This window comes from Eptatretus burgeri, chromosome 3 (assembly GCF_056783735.1).
Source record: "Eptatretus burgeri isolate ZD-2024b chromosome 3, Ebu_testis_v1, whole genome shotgun sequence".
Taxonomy (NCBI): domain Eukaryota; kingdom Metazoa; phylum Chordata; class Myxini; order Myxiniformes; family Myxinidae; genus Eptatretus; species Eptatretus burgeri.
This window is the reverse complement of record NC_140963.1, coordinates 57,762,073-57,780,833: the sequence shown is the minus strand read 5'-3', so window position 1 is coordinate 57,780,833 and position 18,761 is coordinate 57,762,073. Positions and strand designations below refer to the sequence as shown.

Here is an 18,761-nt window from a genome sequence, read left to right as displayed (position 1 = left end):
GTGTTGTATGCATTTAATACAAACACTTAAGCTTCTCACGGCAAAGCTCGCCATTTTTGTCACCACCGAGTTTGGCGAAATGATATCTCGGTATTGCGTTTTAACCTCAGTGGGCTCAGCCTTGTTTTTGGACAGCCATGAATGGTGTGTACTTGCAGCACCTGCAGTTTTACAGTTCCAACTAATGAAATGATTGCACTGGGTCGTTTGCTTTCCAAAAGTGTACAACGTATCCCCCTCAACTCCACCATCAATTTCCATCCTTGAATGCTCAAAGGTTCTTTCAGGATCTTCCTGGCCCCGGAGGAAAGTCCCGTGTTGCTTGTAGCAGGGTGACGTGCCAAACACACTGGCCAGTTGTATATCACCAAGCATGCATTTCACATTATTGCAGGCCTGGGTGAAATGGATTTTCTGTCTGTGTAAAAATGATGTTGGGGCGGGGGATTGGGGGGGGGGCGAATCGGGAAAGGATAGCGTTCTTGGGACGAGTGGAAAGGATGAGCAGCAGAGAGACAGGGCTGGTCACGTGATTGCTGTAGTTAACCCCAAATAGCCCTAGAGACCAGGCTGAGCCAACGGCAGAGCTATCCAATCGCACTCAAAGGAATGCCCGACGCGTCTTGCCTACTATTTCTGCTATCCGCAAGCAGCACCGGCACATAGCCAGCCTTGCCACAGCACCTTCATGCACGGTGCTACATCACCGGCTGTCTGTTCTCACAGCCACCACAGTTTTGCCGTCGCGGCTGCTGCCGCAACGATGGCACAGCATCTGCGCTTGCAGTTTGCCTCAAGTCGAAGTCACACTGATCCATCTTCAGATGGCCAACGGAAGGTACGATCTGTGCCACGGCGCTGTGCCAGTGTTCAGTTGGTTTCTTCACCACCAACTTCACCTGTTTCTTCACACAGTTTGCACCGCAGCTGCTCCATGTTTTTTCTAAGTGCTATCTCTTCTGTGACCCAGAGCAGAGCTGAAGATGAAGGATTAGCACTACATAAGCAGATGTCTGGAAAAAAAAGTTCTACTATGCAGATATCGTTGCAAAGGAATCGGAGAGATTCTGATGATGCTTCAATGTGTGCCCATGAGTCATTTCCTATCAGCCACCCTTTCAGTGAACACCATGCTCAGCAGGATCTGCCACAGCATTCGGATACACTTCGCCGTTGTTCCTCACTTCTTATCTTCCCTCAGAGTCCCAGTGCTACACCACCTAACAGCCCTACGGCTCCTGAAGCTCCACCTGTCCCTTCGGACACAACTCCAGTACCTTCACGGCGCCCTCTTCCTTCAACACCATTCCAACTTCCAGCACGGCTTGGCCACATTGCTGAAGATGGGCCATCTGGGCTTGGATATGATGGATTTCGTGTTAAGCGCCCACCCGCTGATGGAGGAGAGCTTCGTCGCATCCGAGTACTCCCTGTTCGCTGCCGGCCTCGTTCGGCATCGGCTGACATGACTTCAGGAGTCACAGTGTCGACACCCTTTGCTCCACACACGACAGAGCCTGTTTTGACCAATGGTACAAATCCACTGTCGCATCAAATTTTGGGTACAGATGGTCGGCCTGGTGTAGGACGTTGCTTTGTAGTTCAGTTTCAAGCATTAAAGGGTAGCAGCAACCAGACATTGAGTGAGAAAACCCATGAAAAGGTTGCAGGTTCTCCCGTCTTTCCCCGTATTCATTTGCAGCGTAGCGCCTCCGTTTGTTTGCCAATGCGACCCACTGATGATGCATTTGATTATACCATGCCACCACCATCACCTCCATCACCCCCTCTTCAGCCTCCACCACCTCTACATCGAAGCCACTCACTGGATGGCATGACTGACAGTGTGACTGCACCAGTGTTGCACATTGGCCGAAGTGGAGGACGAAGATCTCCACGTCTGCGCATTCGTCTACTCCATGGTGATGAGGAGGGTCAGTCGGCAAATTGTCAGGTCAGCCAAAGTATAAGCTCTTGGACACATTGCCTCTATCCTGTCCCTTTGTTTGAGGTATGTTGAAATGAGCTTTATTGGTTTTAAAACTGAAAAGTTATTATGTTCTAAGTCATGTGTTTCATTCTTATCTTTTGGTGTGTGTGTGTGTGTGTGTGTGTGTGTGTGTGTGTGTGTGTGTGTGTGTGTGTGTGTGTGTGTGTGGGTGTGTGTGTGTGTGTGTGTGTGTGTGTGTGTGTATACACACTTTTTATGGCCCTATTATACGCACACACATGTCAAGTTCATAAAGGAAAGACATTACTCAAAGCATAAATCCAAGATAAAAGGAAAAAGAAGACAAATTTGACGAGGCAGCAGGGCACAAATCGAGTCCCATAACAGTGCATGCCGCACGACCTGCTAGCAACAAGTGTCACCTGCCACGCAAGCACTTTGTCTCTGCCCTGCTGATCACCAGTCAGGAGGTTTGCATTCAGGAATATTAAATTTAACCAAAGAAGCACACTGACTCTGACACGACGCTGACGTTTATGTACATATTATTTACGTACATGACATCAGCATCGTGTCATCTGGTCAGTGTGCTTCTTTGGTTAAATTATTTATATATATATATATATATATATATATATATATATATATATATATATATATATATATATATATATATATATATGTTAGTTGCTATACAGTATTGTCAAATTTCCTATTATTGTACCAATTTTTTCTCTTTCCAAATGGAGAGCTCTGGAGATATTTTATATTAATTACTTGCGTATTCATGAATTGTTTTTAAAAACAAATTAGTGTGTGACGTAAATGACCTTGCATTATACATCTGGGAGCTTTGCATTTCCAAGGTTGCTTTCCAAGCTGTCTGTCGATGCATGTGGATAAAACTTGAAAAGATAGCATCACTGATTAGTGATCCTGGAAAGTCTTTTTTTATCAATAGCATACTTTGCTTGTACTGCTCTCTCTGTCATGTCAAGTTGCATCAATGTTTGTGAAATGTCGCAGTGAAGCTTGTGCTGTCACATTCAGTACCTTAAGCTTGGTGAGAAGCCAGATTCACTCCAGGGGGTAAACGTGGCCAGGTGCATTTGAACCGGTGCATTTGACTCAACTTTCTTCAAACATGCTTTTAATTGCACACTTCATCCAGATGTAATTGCTCACCTCTTCAATCTCTTCAGTCCAGCTTGAACTAGAACGACACTTGGTAGAGCGCATACCTCGCAAGGCTGAACAGTTTGTGTTTTGTATCCCACTCGTAGGCCGGATCTGGATCTGGACCTGGACCTGAATCAAACACTCATCAGTTTGTTATTTTGTCACCGGCCCAACTCTTCCACCTTTTTTTTGTCCAAATCCATCCACAACCGTTTGAAAAGTCAAACCTATCTACCTTTTTAGCCTGATTACTTAATGGTGAAGAATCGATTAAAAATTCCTCTGATCTGGATCTGGATCTGGATCTTCACTAAAATCGAATTAATTCATCCTTGTCATACACCTATCCTGTCCATCAATTTTGTCTGAATTCGTCCATAACTTTTTGAGATATCCTGCTCACAGACAGACAGACAGACAGACAGGGTTTAAAACATATCCTCCATCCACCTTTGCATAAACGAGATGAGGCATGAAATAGGACATGATGATGTGTGCTCACTGCAAAAGGAATGAGAAAACATTGATATCTGTGAAATAAAGTTGAATTCACGTTTCTTAATTTCCCTTAAATATTGGCCGTTGTTCTTACAAGAGAGGTGTGATCATCGTAATTCATCAGCCACATCTTTGTTTCATATACAGGACCTGAAATGTTTTATGTTGTTTTTTTTCCTCATTATTGTAATTAAAGACTAATGGCCCAAAGATTTTGCAAGCATACCAAATGTGTACGAATACCGAACAATTTGGCCAAAGTTCAAAACATATGGGTGTGAAATACACAACTTGCATTGAATGATCACTGGTGCAGGACTGAGTGCTTGAAACGCTCTGTGTGCACTGAGTGGTGGATTTCCATTTGGTTGCGGAGGGGAGAGGGGTGGGAGACGTATAGTCGATTTGTTTTGCGGATATCAACGTGACACTCAATATGAGGAAAACCGCTTTGTTTAAAAAAAAAAAAAAAAAAATATAAATAAATATATATATATATATATATATATATATATATATATATATATATATATATATATATATATATATATACATAAGGCCTTGAATTTGTACTGCTTGCATTTGAAAGTTTATTATATATATGTCGAAAAACCCACAACTTACATTCATTGCTCATTTCCTTGTTGTCAAGCCCTAATTGGTCTCTGTTTTTAAAAATTTTTTAATTAACCTGTTGCAGTCTCACGGGCCTGTGGTTCAATAACCACTTGTAGTGTGTCTACAAAAAATTCATTTAAATCCCAGACTTGTCACCAGTTACAATTGCTCTTGCACATTCAACTTGCTTTGATTGATAAATTTCCATCACGGTGCAGTATGCAAGTAATTACTTCGAATTTTTTTTATTTTCATGGCTAAATTATTCTTTAATTTAACTTTTCAATTTCAATTTTTGCATCCCCCCCCTAACCCCTCATGCTTACCTGCATCCCGTGTTTCTCAGTGCTCGTCTATTTTCTCCCTTGATCCTGCTGTTCGTGCCCTCCTCTCTGCTAATCCTATTGTTCTGTTGCGTCCTGATGTGTTCTGTGCTCTTTCACGAGCCTTGACTTTGTATCCCAAAAAAAGTAATATTGCATTGTCCAACAATTGGATGTGACATTTAATGCTGGTTTAGCTAGCTGCTGCTGCTTTCATATGCAGTTGCATCATCCTGGCAAAGCATGCAGTTGTGCTGCTGATGCAGTGCCCCCTTGTCATGGTTTGCACTGGAGTACCCCCTTTGTACCTCCTTGGGTGGTTTGCACTGTAGGTTAAAGCACGAATTTGAAATTTAGCCTGGGTGCTGACAATCGTTCGCCTACTCTTCGTGATAGGCATCGAGGGATCTTTAACGTTCACCAACTGATGCTGGCAGACGGGATGCCCAGTTTGACGTCCATCCAAGGGACGGTACACACATTGATTAATTCCTCTGCCGACGAAACACCAGGTTGACAGTTTATAGCTCAGCCAAAATTCAAATGAAGGCTAGACAGCTCAGAGGCACGTTCGCATGCCACAAGGTTATCCTGCCAGCCTTGTCAGCTACATTTAGACTATTCTCTGTTCTGCATTGGATTGATTCTGAGGCTGCTGATGTTGTTGCTCCGAGTTGGATGCTTGGGCATCTCACAGTTACCGTCATTGCTGGATCTACATCAAATCTTCACCGTTTATTCTACTCTAGTCTTGGCCTCTGCAGTGTTAATTTCACGTTTTTCTGAACTCACTTAATCTTGTACTGCTGAGGATGTCGGCAAAAGAAAAAAAAATATTTGAAAGCATCGGAAATATGGAAAAGAATGTCATTGGTTATGGGTATGTTTCTGTGTACATTACTCTTCCTTCCCTTATTTGTATGAATAATAATATGTGAACTCAAAATGCAATCAGTAGAGAGCATACCTCTGCCAGGCTGAACAGTTTACGTTTTGTATCCCGCTGATGGGTCAGATCTGCACCCGGACCTGAAGCAAAAAAGGCTCCCAAGCATGTACCACGTGCAAACATCAAAAATGGGAGCCTCATTAGTATGCATTGCTCTCTGCGCTGTCGCTGATCATTCGCCAATAAGCGATGAAACCGGTCTGGCAGCTGAGGGGGTGTGTAGCATTGGGATTCTCATGTGTGTACTATGTGTGAACGTCTCTATATCTGTGAAGGAACTCTGGGAAGGGTTTGAAACAGCAAAGTGCTTACCTTGTGTAGGCCTTCTTGGGTTGCTTTATGCAGCTTCTTCGGCTGGAGGAGTGTGGGAGGTGTCAATTTATATAATCCAAGCCACCTGGTTTTAGTTGATGAAATGAGAGCTGATTGGCTATTCCCTCTAGTCACAGGTGAGAGGAGAGGAGATTGAGACCATATTCTGTGCAGAGCGTTGGTGCTGCTTAAGCAGTCTCCTTGGCTATTGGGCCCAATCCTGGACGGGTCGCCACTCCGACACAGGATACCAGCATGCTGGCACTAATTTTGCCGACCTCGGAAGGATGACAGGCCGAGTTAACCCCACATGGTATTTATTCAACAGCTGAATGGGATTTGAACTCAGGATCCTAATATCCAAAGCCTGCCACCCTAACCATTAAGCCAACACCAGGCATACAGGTGAGAGATGTGGGTGGATCCTTCATGTGTGTGTGTGTGTGTGTGTGTGTGTGTGTGTGTGTGTGTGTGTGTGTGTGTGTGTGTGTGTGTGTAAATTATTATAAAATGCACAGCCAACCAAAATGACAAAACTCGACCAAACTCGCAAGTATTTTACAACAATCGAGCATGAGCCAATCAAGTCTCAAGGCGACGTTTTGTTCATGACACACAAACTTCTTCAAAGCTGCGTGAACAATCGATTGTGTGGACCTGCTTTATTCTGCCTTGTGTTAACCCTCTTCCGGTCCAACACACTGATGTTCGGAGTGGACAACAAAATTATTACTTTTCTCCCTGTTGTTCACACTAATGATGCTTGATTGATCGTCTGCTCCCTCTGCATCTGTTTCCTGCATGGTCTGGTAAAATAAGGATGTGCATTGAAACTTGGCAAGTTATTGGGTATGTATTGTACATCCAGGTTGTTCCCCCTTGGTAATGTGATCTGATCACGTGGTCCTGTTCTTGGTCGGTTGGTCCTGTCGTGTCCTGTTCTGTTGTTGCGTCTTACCATATCACCCGGTATTATCAGATATGATTGGCAAAATCATACACTGTGCCCAAATCTGGGTAGCATACAAATCCCTCGACACCATTGGTCATGCCATCACCAAATTGAAAGATAAAGTACCATTTGGGGACAGAACAGATGTGGGATATTGCACGGTATGTGATTGTGGCACGGTTTATGGAGGGGGAACGGTAAGAAATTTAAAACTAAGGATACGTTAACATACCAGAGCTGCGTGGCTGAGGAAGGCCTCACAATCAGCCAAAGCATGTCATTGCATACGTTCTGGTCACAGTTATGATGGAAGCAACACATATATTCTGGACGTCACGCCAAACAAACACCGCCGACTAATTTTGGTGCCAAACTAATGCTTTCAAAAAAAATTGGCGGGATTAACCCAATCGGACAAATGCATGTTTTGTGGGGAAGAAACAAAGTACCAGTCACCTCCTTTCAAGATGTTAAAAACTCGTGTCGGAACAGCTGTACACAGAAAGACATGACTGTCTGTAGAGCAATCCACTGGCACATCTGTAAACATTTCAACATCCTGGTCCCAGAACAATCATGGAAGCACAAATCAAGTCCGATCCTTAAAAATGAACATATAATGCTCATGCATGATAACATAATCCCATCAAGTGTGGACACTGCAAACAAAGCATTGCATCTGGACATAGTGCTCAGACACAAAAAGGAAAAGTCGGCATTGATGATCCAAGTTTCAGTTCCCAATAACTTTGGACTAAATGCGACAGGAATCAGGAAAATGACCAAATTCCAGGATCTGAAAAATGAGGTCGAGGATGTGGAAATTGAAGAAAGCTGAAATTCTACCTGTGATCGTTGAAGCTACGGGAATGAAAAAGAAAACCCCAACTGAGTACTCAAAAATCATTCTGGGCAATATCCCTACAAAAGAGCTACACGTGGAGGCTGTCAGAGATCCAATGAAGATTCTGAAAAGAGCCTTTGGAATGAAGCTATGAGAACAAAGTTTCACAGTTTGGTTCATGAATGATGATCCTTTACCAAAAAGGAAGTGGAGATTTTGAGTTTTCGGAGAACTTCCTCCCACTTCCTGTAACCCACAAATGGAGATAACAACCAATGTGAAACCGATTACACTTATTGTGTAACTTTTCAAAGAAATAATTTGCTCCTGAAGTGATTTGGGGTTAATTAGGCAAAGGGTTTGAATACTTGTGTAACTGAGAATCATCTGATTTTTCTCTGTTAATTTAACTTGTTCAGATTTTATCTGCATTTTTCAGCTTTATCACTTTGGAGTAGTTTGTGAACATTCTATATATTATGTTTGATTTGAAAACATCATGAAATAAGCTCAGATTGCATCAAAATGTGAAAACTTTGGGGGTAAGGGGGGGGGTGGGGGTGAATAGTTTTGCAGGCCATTGCATGTTGATTATATTCACAGCATAGTGCCCGTTTCTCTGCATTTTTCTTGAATTCCAAGCTAAGAATGAAAGATGTTTTATTATAAAAAGTGCTGTTAATTTGGATTTCCTGAAACGAATATTGCTTTCTCAATAATGTCAACTGCTGCTGTTGGCCAGTGAGCTGGTCCATCCATTTTGATGCACTATGTGTGCGCTCATACGAGTACCATTGTCTGTAATTGTAAATTAAAGGTGGAATAGGGTTGTTGTCTACGTATTCTGAAAGGAGAAAGACGGTAAGCCATCTGTAAGGCATGTAAATGTTTTGTCTCCCTCCTGGAATTCCTAAACGTCATCCATGTCGGCAATTCCTCATTTTTGGGAGCGAGGGCGAGAGAAGTTGTTCTACAAAATTGAGGACACGGGACTCAAACTCGTTTGTCTTTCCATTCCCGTTGCTTTATGGTGGTCGTCACGAATATTAATTAACAACAATCTGTCTTCTTTGTGTGTAAAATATTGAAATCACCTTTGCAGCAGGAGTTGCATGAAATAAGCATGAAGTTTAAAATGTATTTGTTATTTATAAAAAAGATACGTTTTCAATAACTGTGCTTTTGTACCAAACCTCTTTTGGCTTGACTGTAACAGTATGGCACACCACCTAAAGATATTTCCCTGCCATAATGTTGTAGAAAGGGGGAATAGATGGGAACAAAGGGGAATTTATGATCGCTCTTGCAGAGAACCCTATGATGCACTGGTAAAGAGAGAATGGGAAGTAGTTTTTTGCAGTACAGTGTTGAGAATTTTCAAAAACAACATTCTGTTTGCAGACCGATTACTCCATTAATCCATTCAAAATAACTTACCTTCACTTACAAATATCAAGTGTCATGAATGAGCGACTTCTGGTGAATACGTATTGGGCCGGGATTCAAGTGCAAATCTTGTCCGCTGGTTGCATCGTCGCTGAGACCTGCCTTTGCCGCTGATGCACTTCTCCTGCACATTTGGCCTGAAAACCGAGAGATTACCCGGGATGTGGGCATCCAATGAACTACTCTTTTCAAAATGCCACAACCGGCTTTACATCGCTCCAAAGGACAACGCACTCCTTGCTGCAATCATGCCCTGCTTGTGAAACATCAGAGTGACAGTTTATAGTCGGATCAGGAAACTGATCCAGATGAGACTGATGAAAGGATTTACTGATAAGACAATATCACAACTTTCTCATCGATCAGTTTCCCATGTATGGACTCGAATGGAAATAATCCTGTGGAGATGAGACATCAGTTTGCAAGTATTGTTCATTAAAATAATCCATTACTGTTAGCTTGCAAACGTGCTCGATTATCAAAACCTTTAGGCACAAACACCCATAAAGCATGCAAAATATTTAGATGATTGTAGCTTAACTATATCTGTATGCATCTTATTTATACTCAACAATGATGTCATCACCTTCAATCATCGTCTCTGGGGGGTTGCTTCTCCTTAATTGGGGGCTTCAGGTTTATCCCAGGTAACCTTGATTCCTGACATGAAAAAGTATCTGAAATGTATCAATGGAAATTAGTTTTGTAAAAGTAAAAAAGCAGTTTTACATTGTTAGAAGGAAAAGTAGGTCAGAATGCTGAGTGTAATCCCGTCAACAATGAAACAACTGTCACTAACTTTTCCAACGTCCCCTTGTGTGTTTATTTAATTTATCCTTCAGTTGTTTTGTGATGTATGGCAAATCGCTTTTGTGCCCCGCCTCTCCGACAAGGTCGGAGACCGGGAACATTAAAATGAGCTCTGACCGGCCAACAATCTGTCCATGTACTTTTGTGTACGCGATATTTCAAAAACCGTTGAACATTTGGCTTTCATATTGCGGGTATCTATTCCTCACGACGTTATCTCAACCTGACGATATCACGGCAGTGATTGGCTGAATTATGTTGCCATGACAACCATTTCGATACCTCGCCTTTTGTGTTCGCGATATTTCAAAAACCGTTCAAGATTTAGCTTTCATATCACACAGATGTATTCCTCATACCATCCAAGGGGTGGGGAACCTCGAGTATCAGCTCCATGTTGTGATATGATTTATGAATATATGCATTTATTTGGGTGCTCATTCATATTATATACAGTTGGTGTTTATCATTTTCTCTTGACGGACTGTTGCCTCCTTTTTCAAACATGTCACTTGTAAATTGTACAAAACCTTTGTGCACAAACATCAATGTAAATAATACTACATGTAAAGAATATACTTTATATGCTAGTACTACCACTACCACTACTACTACTACCACCACCACCACCACCACTACTACTACTACAGGTGGAAGGAGTTTGTAATTTATTCAAGGTGCCAGTGATAACTCACCTACTCTTTGCAAAAGACGCAGTGGGATCTTTAATCTCAACGAGCTAATGCTAGTAGAAGTTCGAGCCATATCCAGCAACAGCCAGATACTACAAACCTCCTGTGAAGCACCAATCTGACAGTTTATAGTCAGATCAAGAATCAAACGCAAGCTATATTTCCTCTCGAAGGTAAGCACGCTGCCTCCACACCATCCTTTTGTACAAATATCTTGTTTACACTCAAGATTTTCAAAATAAGCCATGCACTCACACACTTCCTAGGAGTGACGCGCAAACTTTCTGGTCCTTTTGATCAACATACCTGTGGAATCCTGTGAAGGAAATGGATGGGGCAGGGTGGGGTGAGGGTGGGGTTGGGTTGTTGATAGCATGAAGAGGCTTACTCTTTTCTATAAAGGTGCAACCAATATGTCCTTGTGTTCTGTGAGCTGTTGGCTTTGTTCCATTGTCGTGCACTGGTTCACGACCTTTGGCAGGCTGGCACTGTTTGCAGACATTTATTTTTGGAGCTATAGCTGCTAGAAACAGCAGAGGGCTGTGGCTGGAGAATGTTGTGGCTGTCAAGTCATGTTTGTTTTGGCCACATTGTCTCTATTCTCACACCTTCCATGCCGTATATCTTGTCGATTCTATCCCCTGGCTTGTTTTTCCCCTTGCTCATTCCACCTGTCCAGTTTATTTACCTTTTTAAAAATTTTATTTTTAGCAGCTGTATCCCGGTTGCAGTCATCTTTTCATTTCCATCACCTTATGAAATAGCAATGTTTTTCCTTGATGCCCCTCATAAGTATTGTTTTGTGTTCACGTGCTGTGGAGTTAATATGCTTTTATGTCAACACAGCCTTGGAGCATCTTGTGGGTGTACCGTGACCAAGCACGTGTTCTTTCATACAGATCATGAAAACATTTCTTTTGGTTGACCCATACATGTATTTTTCATCGTCCCTACATTTCTCGTTCGATCCAAGGTAAGGATGTTCATTCAGTAATGTTTTCCGTTGAGACCCAGGCTCTCCCATGTCCTTTGTTTTGACTGTGGCACTTATTCCCATTTCTTCTGCTTGTTTAAAGATTCACCACCTGTCGCCTTGGTAGGAATGCACTGCAGCCGAGATTTTGTTTTGGCGATACCATCTCGGTTAACAGTTGAAACCAAAAGAACCTGAACAATATCAGGCCCCCTTAATCCCAAAGGCAATAATCCAACTCACCACAACAAGGGTGTCACTCGACATTGAATGAACTTCCCTGAGGACTGCCCGGCAGCACGGTGTCCAGACACTGCGTTTTGGCGCCGGCTTGGCGGATTGTTCTTGCCGTCACGACAGCCAGTAAGCTTGGCCTCTTCGCAGTGCTTGCATGCCGCAGATCCACCGCACTGATCGATGGCCATGTGCCCCATTTAGGCAAATGGGAGAGCGTTTGTTTCACCAAGTACATGGAAGAGCTACTCTTCCAGCAGCTCCTTAAATTTTGTCAGCAAGGGCATTTTTTTTTCTCCTCAGGCATACCAGGAATTTCAAAATATGAGCATTAATTTTGGGACGTCATTTAATTTTATCTGTGAAACGAAGCTCTTCATCACCTGCATTTGTTATATTAATACCCCTGGTCCTTTGGACATAGTTCCCGAGTCTCAAAGATCAAGTCGGTTCCCTTTGCGCATGACACTGTAGTTTGTACCCGAACAAAATCATCTTTTCGATCTTGAATTATCCCATTAACACATGACCTCCAATTTGGCACCTTCATCGTGTAGTTTGACAAAAGTCTTCCAACTAAATTTCCAGCTCTTCTACAGAAGGAAGACTTGATGCTTTCAAGATTTTGTTTATTTTAAAAGGAAAATCCTGATTGAACTCGGTGTGGTGGGCAGTTGTGTTACGATTCTACCAACAAGTTGTGTTGTAATGGGGTCAGTACTTTAATGATGAGACGTTCTGTATTTAAGCCTTTTAACACATGTATGTTCATGATACTTGTGCCATGCTTGTTAAGAACCTATCACAAACCAACCTGTGAACTGTTTGGAGAGCTGTCAGCGTGACTTGCGCCGATGAACAGAGCAATGAACAGAAAGTACTTTGACAAGGTTTGTAGCATGTAGGATTGGATTTTGTTTTTCTTATATAGCCTACTCATTTTTCAACAACGTCATGAATTGAGTATTCTCGCGCAATGTGGATGGGATCTTTGACGTAAATGTACATCGCAAGTCCAACTCAAAGTGCCCTGGATTTAGTTTGCAGCAGTCTTAAGAGGCGCCAGTAAGCAGAGAACATCTTGCTACCACGCATAACATGAGCTGCTCCGTTTTAAAGTTAGCATTTATGCACTATCAGTTTTCCAAGTGCAGCATTCTGCAGATGACTTGCATGGCTGATTCCTTCAGGACTGAGCTGTGATAGCTGATAAATTTCTGGTTTGTAAAATAAGAATTCCAGAAACCTAGTCTGATAATCATCTCGATGCATACGTGTGCAGCTTCCTGTTCGGGTAAAGGTCGTGCGTTCCTGTTTCTAGTTCAAATGCAGCCCTTCTTTCGTCTATACCTGGCAGCATGCAACTAACTGCCTTAAGCTTTGCCTTTATCTTCCCAAATTATTCATTTACATGCACCTATGGAAGGTGAGGCAGTTTCATTGGTGTATGCTCATGATGAGTCAAACTGTGTGGTTATCTTGTTTATTTCTTCATGCTGTAACTCGAGCACAGAACAGTTGTTCACTTTTTTTAAATGGGGAGGATGTGCAAATAGACAAGCAACAGAGACATGAAAAATAAACATTTTGGAATTGGCCCACCCTTCCACCTGTCTGGTATCTTTGACTTGCCAAAATGTATCTTTGGCGAGGAGGATGGGGCTCGTTATTGGACAGGCTTGTATATTTGCCTTCTTGGGGATTATTGTATTTGCTCTTTTATGTGCTTCCACAATTTTCTAACTTATTTAATAATAAAAATACATTGTCATCAAAATGTCTAAAATGGTTGTTGTTGGTTGTACATTTTAGAAATGACGCTAATTTGTGGCTTATATATGAAGTAATGTAATTAAAGATTACAACTCAAGATTCCGAAAGGGAGGAGGTCACAAGAGGTCATTGGCAGACATCTCAGCTATTACTGTTGGGACTTTTTTTAATGTAATATGGAGGGTTGCTTTTATATGCAGCAATCAAATAGAGGCAATGGATCTGCAGACAAAATGGGGCAACAAAGGGAAAACAGTGGGACAACAAACAGATGTACCACAGCTAAATGAGAGGATTTTCAGAAGGGTGAGAAAATTGTCTCAGCAGGGTGTAATGCTCAGAAGTAGACGTGAGAAAGAACAGGAGGTGGCGGTGGGCATCAGATTTGCAATCCTGTAAATAAGAGCGAGACAATAGACTCGGATGGATCGCCAGGCGAGAAAAGAAGTTCTATAAGGGAATGGAGGTGAGCATTGAGTTCAGACTTGAGGAGGGTGGGTAATAAGGAAATGGTTTGTGATGGAACTTGCATTACCTAGAGGGGCGCGTGCTGGACAGAGAGGTGAGATGACAGAAAGAGCAAGACCAGAATAAAGCCAGTTTAAAACAAAAAACCGCAAGGGCACCAGCTCACCGACTGTGATCAAGAAGGAGACCCTGATACTCAGCTTCGTGGCACAGGATTCAAATGACATGGTGGCCCTTAGATTCCATAGCCTCAAGGGGAGAAGGGAAGATTGGCAGCAACAGCACCTTGCTGATTGTATTATCAAGCAAGTGCATATCAGCAAGAAAGTAACGTTGAATGAAGTGACGTCTTGATTAACTCTGACCTCTTTGAAGACCGTGCCTTTGAAACATGATGCTCAACAAAGGGTACTTTTGTACTGTAAATAATAATAATTATTACCATGATGAGAAAAAAATTATCGGCTGAGACTGTCCTGCGACAATTTGCAGCTGCCTACAAGGGTGGATTTTAATTGTGATTGGGGCCTGTGCTTGAGATGGTTATTTATCTGATTCGGGCCTGTGATGGAGGTGGTTATTAATCGTGATTGGGGCCTGTGATTGAGGAAGTGATTAATCATGATTGGGGCCTGTGATTGAGGTAGTGATTAATCATGATTGGGGCCTGTGCTGAGGTGGTTATTAATCGTGATTTGGGCCTGTGATTGAGGTGGTTATTAATCGTGATTTGGGCCTGTGATTGAGGTAGTGATTAATCATGATTGGGGCCTGTGCTGAGGTGGTTATTAATCGTGATTTTGGCCTGTGATTGAGGTGGTTATTAATCGTGATTGGAGCTGTGATTGAGGTGGTTATTAATCGTGATTGGGACCTGTGATTGACGTGGATTTTAATCGTGATTGAAGCTGTGATTGACGTGGTTATTAATCATGATTGGGGCCTGTGCTTGAGGTGGATTTTAATCATGATTGGGGTCTGTGATTGAGGTGGTTATTAATCGTGATTTGGGCCTGTGATTGAGGTGGATTTTCGTCGTGATTGCAGCCTGTGCTTGAGATGGTTATTAATCTGTTTCAGCGCTGTGATTGAGGTGGTTATTAATCTGATTCGGGCCTGTGATTGAGGTAGTGATTAATCATGATTGGGGCCTGTGATTGAGGTGGTTATTAATCGTGATTAGGGCCTGTGCTTGAGGTGGTTATTAATCGTGATTAGGGCCTGTGCTTGAGGTGGTTATTAATCATGATTGGGGCCTGTGCTTGAGGTGGTTATTAATCATGATTGGGGCCTGTGCTTGAGGTGGTTATTAATCGTGATTGGGGCCTGTGATTGAGGTGGTTATTAATCGTGATTATGGCCTGTGTTTGAGGTGGTTATTAATCATGATTGGGGCCTGTGTTTGAGGTGGTTATTAATCATGATTGGGGCCTGTGATTGTGGTTATTAATCGTGATTGGGGCCTGTGATTGAGGTGGTTATTAATCATGATTGGGGCCTGTGATTGAGGTGGTTATTAATCATGATTGGGGCCTGTGATTGAGGTGGTTATTAATCGTGATTGGGGCCTGTGTTTGAGGTGGTTATTAATCATGATTGGGGCCTGTGATTGAGGTGGTTATTAATCATGATTGGGGCCTGTGATTGAGGTGGTTATTAATCATGATTGGGGCCTGTGATTGAGGTGGTTATTAATCATGATTGGGGCCTGTGTTTGAGGTGGTTATTTATCGTGATTGGGGCCTGTGTTTGAGGTGGTAATTAATCATGATTTGGGCCTTTGTTTGAGGTGGTTATTAATCATGATTGGGGCCTGTAATTGAGGTGGATTTTAATCATGATTGGGGCCTGTGCTTGAGGTGGTTATTAATCGTGATTGGGGCCTGTGCTTGAGGTGGATTTTAATCGTGATTGGAGCTGTGATTGAGGTGGTTATTAATCGTGATTAGGGCCTGTGTTTGAGGTGGTTATTAATCATGATTGGGGCCTGTGATTGAGGTGGTTATTAATCGTGATTAGGGCCTGTGTTTGAGGTGGTTATTAATCATGATTGGGGCCTGTGTTTGAGGTGGTTATTAATCGTGATTGGGGCCTGTGTTTGAGGTGGTTATTAATCATGATTGGGGCCTGTGTTTGAGGTGGTTATTAATCACGATTGGGGCCTGTGTTTGAGGTGGTAATTAATCATGATTTGGGCCTTTGTTTGAGGTGGTTATTAATCATGATTGGGGCCTGTAATTGAGGTGGATTTTAATCATGATTGGGGCCTGTGCTTGAGGTGGTTATTAATCGTGATTGGGGCCTGTGCTTGAGGTGGATTTTAATCGTGATTGGAGCTGTGATTGAGGTGGTTATTAATCATGATTGGGGCCTGTGCTTGAGGTGGATTTTAATCGTGATTGGAGCTGTGATTGAGGTGGTTATTAATCGTGATTAGGGCCTGTGTTTGAGGTGGTTATTAATCATGATTGGGGCCTGTGATTGAGGTGGTTATTAATCGTGATTAGGGCCTGTGTTTGAGGTGGTTATTAATCATGATTGGGGCCTGTGTTTGAGGTGGTTATTAATCGTGATTGGGGCCTGTGTTTGAGGTGGTTATTAATCATGATTGGGGCCTGTGTTTGAGGTGGTTATTAATCACGATTGGGGCCTGTGTTTGAGGTGGTAATTAATCATGATTTGGGCCTTTGTTTGAGGTGGTTATTAATCGTGATTATGGCCTGTGTTTGAGGTGGTTATTAATCATGATTGGGGCCTGTGTTTGAGGTGGTTATTAATCATGATTGGGGCCTGTGATTGTGGTTATTAATCGTGATTGGGGCCTGTGATTGAGGTGGTTATTAATCATGATTGGGGCCTGTGATTGAGGTGGTTATTAATCATGATTGGGGCCTGTGATTGTGGTTATTAATCGTGATTGGGGCCTGTGATTGAGGTGGTTATTAATCATGATTGGGGCCTGTGATTGAGGTGGTTATTAATCATGATTGGGGCCTGTGATTGAGGTGGTTATTAATCGTGATTGGGGCCTGTGTTTGAGGTGGTTATTAATCATGATTGGGGCCTGTGATTGAGGTGGTTATTAATCATGATTGGGGCCTGTGATTGAGGTGGTTATTAATCATGATTGGGGCCTGTGATTGAGGTGGTTATTAATCATGATTGGGGCCTGTGTTTGAGGTGGTTATTTATCGTGATTGGGGCCTGTGTTTGAGGTGGTAATTAATCATGATTTGGGCCTTTGTTTGAGGTGGTTATTAATCATGATTGGGGCCTGTAATTGAGGTGGATTTTAATCATGATTGGGGCCTGTGCTTGAGGTGGTTATTAATCGTGATTGGGGCCTGTGCTTGAGGTGGATTTTAATCGTGATTGGAGCTGTGATTGAGGTGGTTATTAATCGTGATTAGGGCCTGTGTTTGAGGTGGTTATTAATCATGATTGGGGCCTGTGATTGAGGTGGTTATTAATCGTGATTAGGGCCTGTGTTTGAGGTGGTTATTAATCATGATTGGGGCCTGTGTTTGAGGTGGTTATTAATCGTGATTGGGGCCTGTGTTTGAGGTGGTTATTAATCATGATTGGGGCCTGTGTTTGAGGTGGTTATTAATCACGATTGGGGCCTGTGTTTGAGGTGGTAATTAATCACGATTGGGGCCTGTGTTTGAGGTGGTAATTAATCATGATTTGGGCCTTTGTTTGAGGTGGTTATTAATCATGATTGGGGCCTGTAATTGAGGTGGATTTTAATCATGATTGGGGCCTGTGCTTGAGGTGGTTATTAATCGTGATTGGGGCCTGTGCTTGAGGTGGATTTTAATCGTGATTGGAGCTGTGATTGAGGTGGTTATTAATCGTGATTAGGGCCTGTGTTTGAGGTGGTTATTAATCATGATTGGGGCCTGTGATTGAGGTGGTTATTAATCGTGATTAGGGCCTGTGTTTGAGGTGGTTATTAATCATGATTGGGGCCTGTGTTTGAGGTGGTTATTAATCGTGATTGGGGCCTGTGTTTGAGGTGGTTATTAATCATGATTGGGGCCTGTGTTTGAGGTGGTTATTAATCACGATTGGGGCCTGTGTTTGAGGTGGTAATTAATCATGATTTGGGCCTTTGAGGTGGTTATTAATCATGATTGGGGCCTGTGCTTGAGGTGGATTTTAATCATGATTGGGGCCTGTGCTTGAGGTGGATTTTAATCATGATTGGGGCCTGTGCTTGAGGTGGATTTTAATCATGATTGGGGCCTGTGCTTGAGGTGGATTTTAATCATGATTGGGGCCTGTGCTTGAGGTGCTTATTAATCGTGATTGGGGCCTGTGATTGAGGTGGATTTTAATCATGATTGGGGCCTGTGTTTGAGGTGGTTATTAATCATGATTGTGGCCTGTAATTGAGGTGGATTTTAATCATGATTGGGGCCTGTGCTTGAGGTGGTTATTAATCGTGATTGGGGCCTGTGCTTGAGGTGGATTTTAATCATCATTGGGGCCTGTGCTTGAGGTGCTTATTAATCGTGATTGGGGCCTGTGATTGAGGTGGATTTTAATCATCATTGGGGCCTGTGCTTGAGGTGCTTATTAATCGTGATTGGGGCCTGTGATTGAGGTGGATTTTAATCATGATTGGGGCCTGTGTTTGAGGTGGTTATTAATCATGATTGTGGCCTGTAATTGAGGTGGATTTTAATCATGATTGGGGCCTGTGATTGAGGTGGTTATTAATCGTGATTGGGGCC

General features: G+C 42.6%; 1 protein-coding gene across 10 annotated transcripts in view; it reads left to right on the top strand.

Moving 5' to 3' along the window:
* The window catches only part of LOC147029978 (E3 ubiquitin-protein ligase NEDD4-like), a 325,864-nt gene that overhangs the window by 136,823 nt on the left and 170,280 nt on the right, over nucleotides 1-18,761 (top strand). For 3 of the 10 annotated variants that reach the window (XR_015056152.1, XR_015056154.1, XR_015056153.1), the window contains exon 1: nucleotides 489-1,954. The exons of 2 other annotated variants lie outside the window; for them this stretch is intronic. Coding sequence is in view for 4 of the 8 variants with exons in the window: in XM_085873548.1 (XP_085729674.1) it covers nucleotides 689-1,954 (1,266 nt within the window). In the remaining 4 variants the exon portion in view is untranslated. Of the gene's footprint in view, nucleotides 1-482; nucleotides 1,955-12,620; nucleotides 12,672-18,761 lie in introns of those variants that run through there. 5 more of the 10 variants (XM_085873548.1, XM_085873547.1, XM_085873549.1 and 2 more) reach the window with 4 other exon arrangements.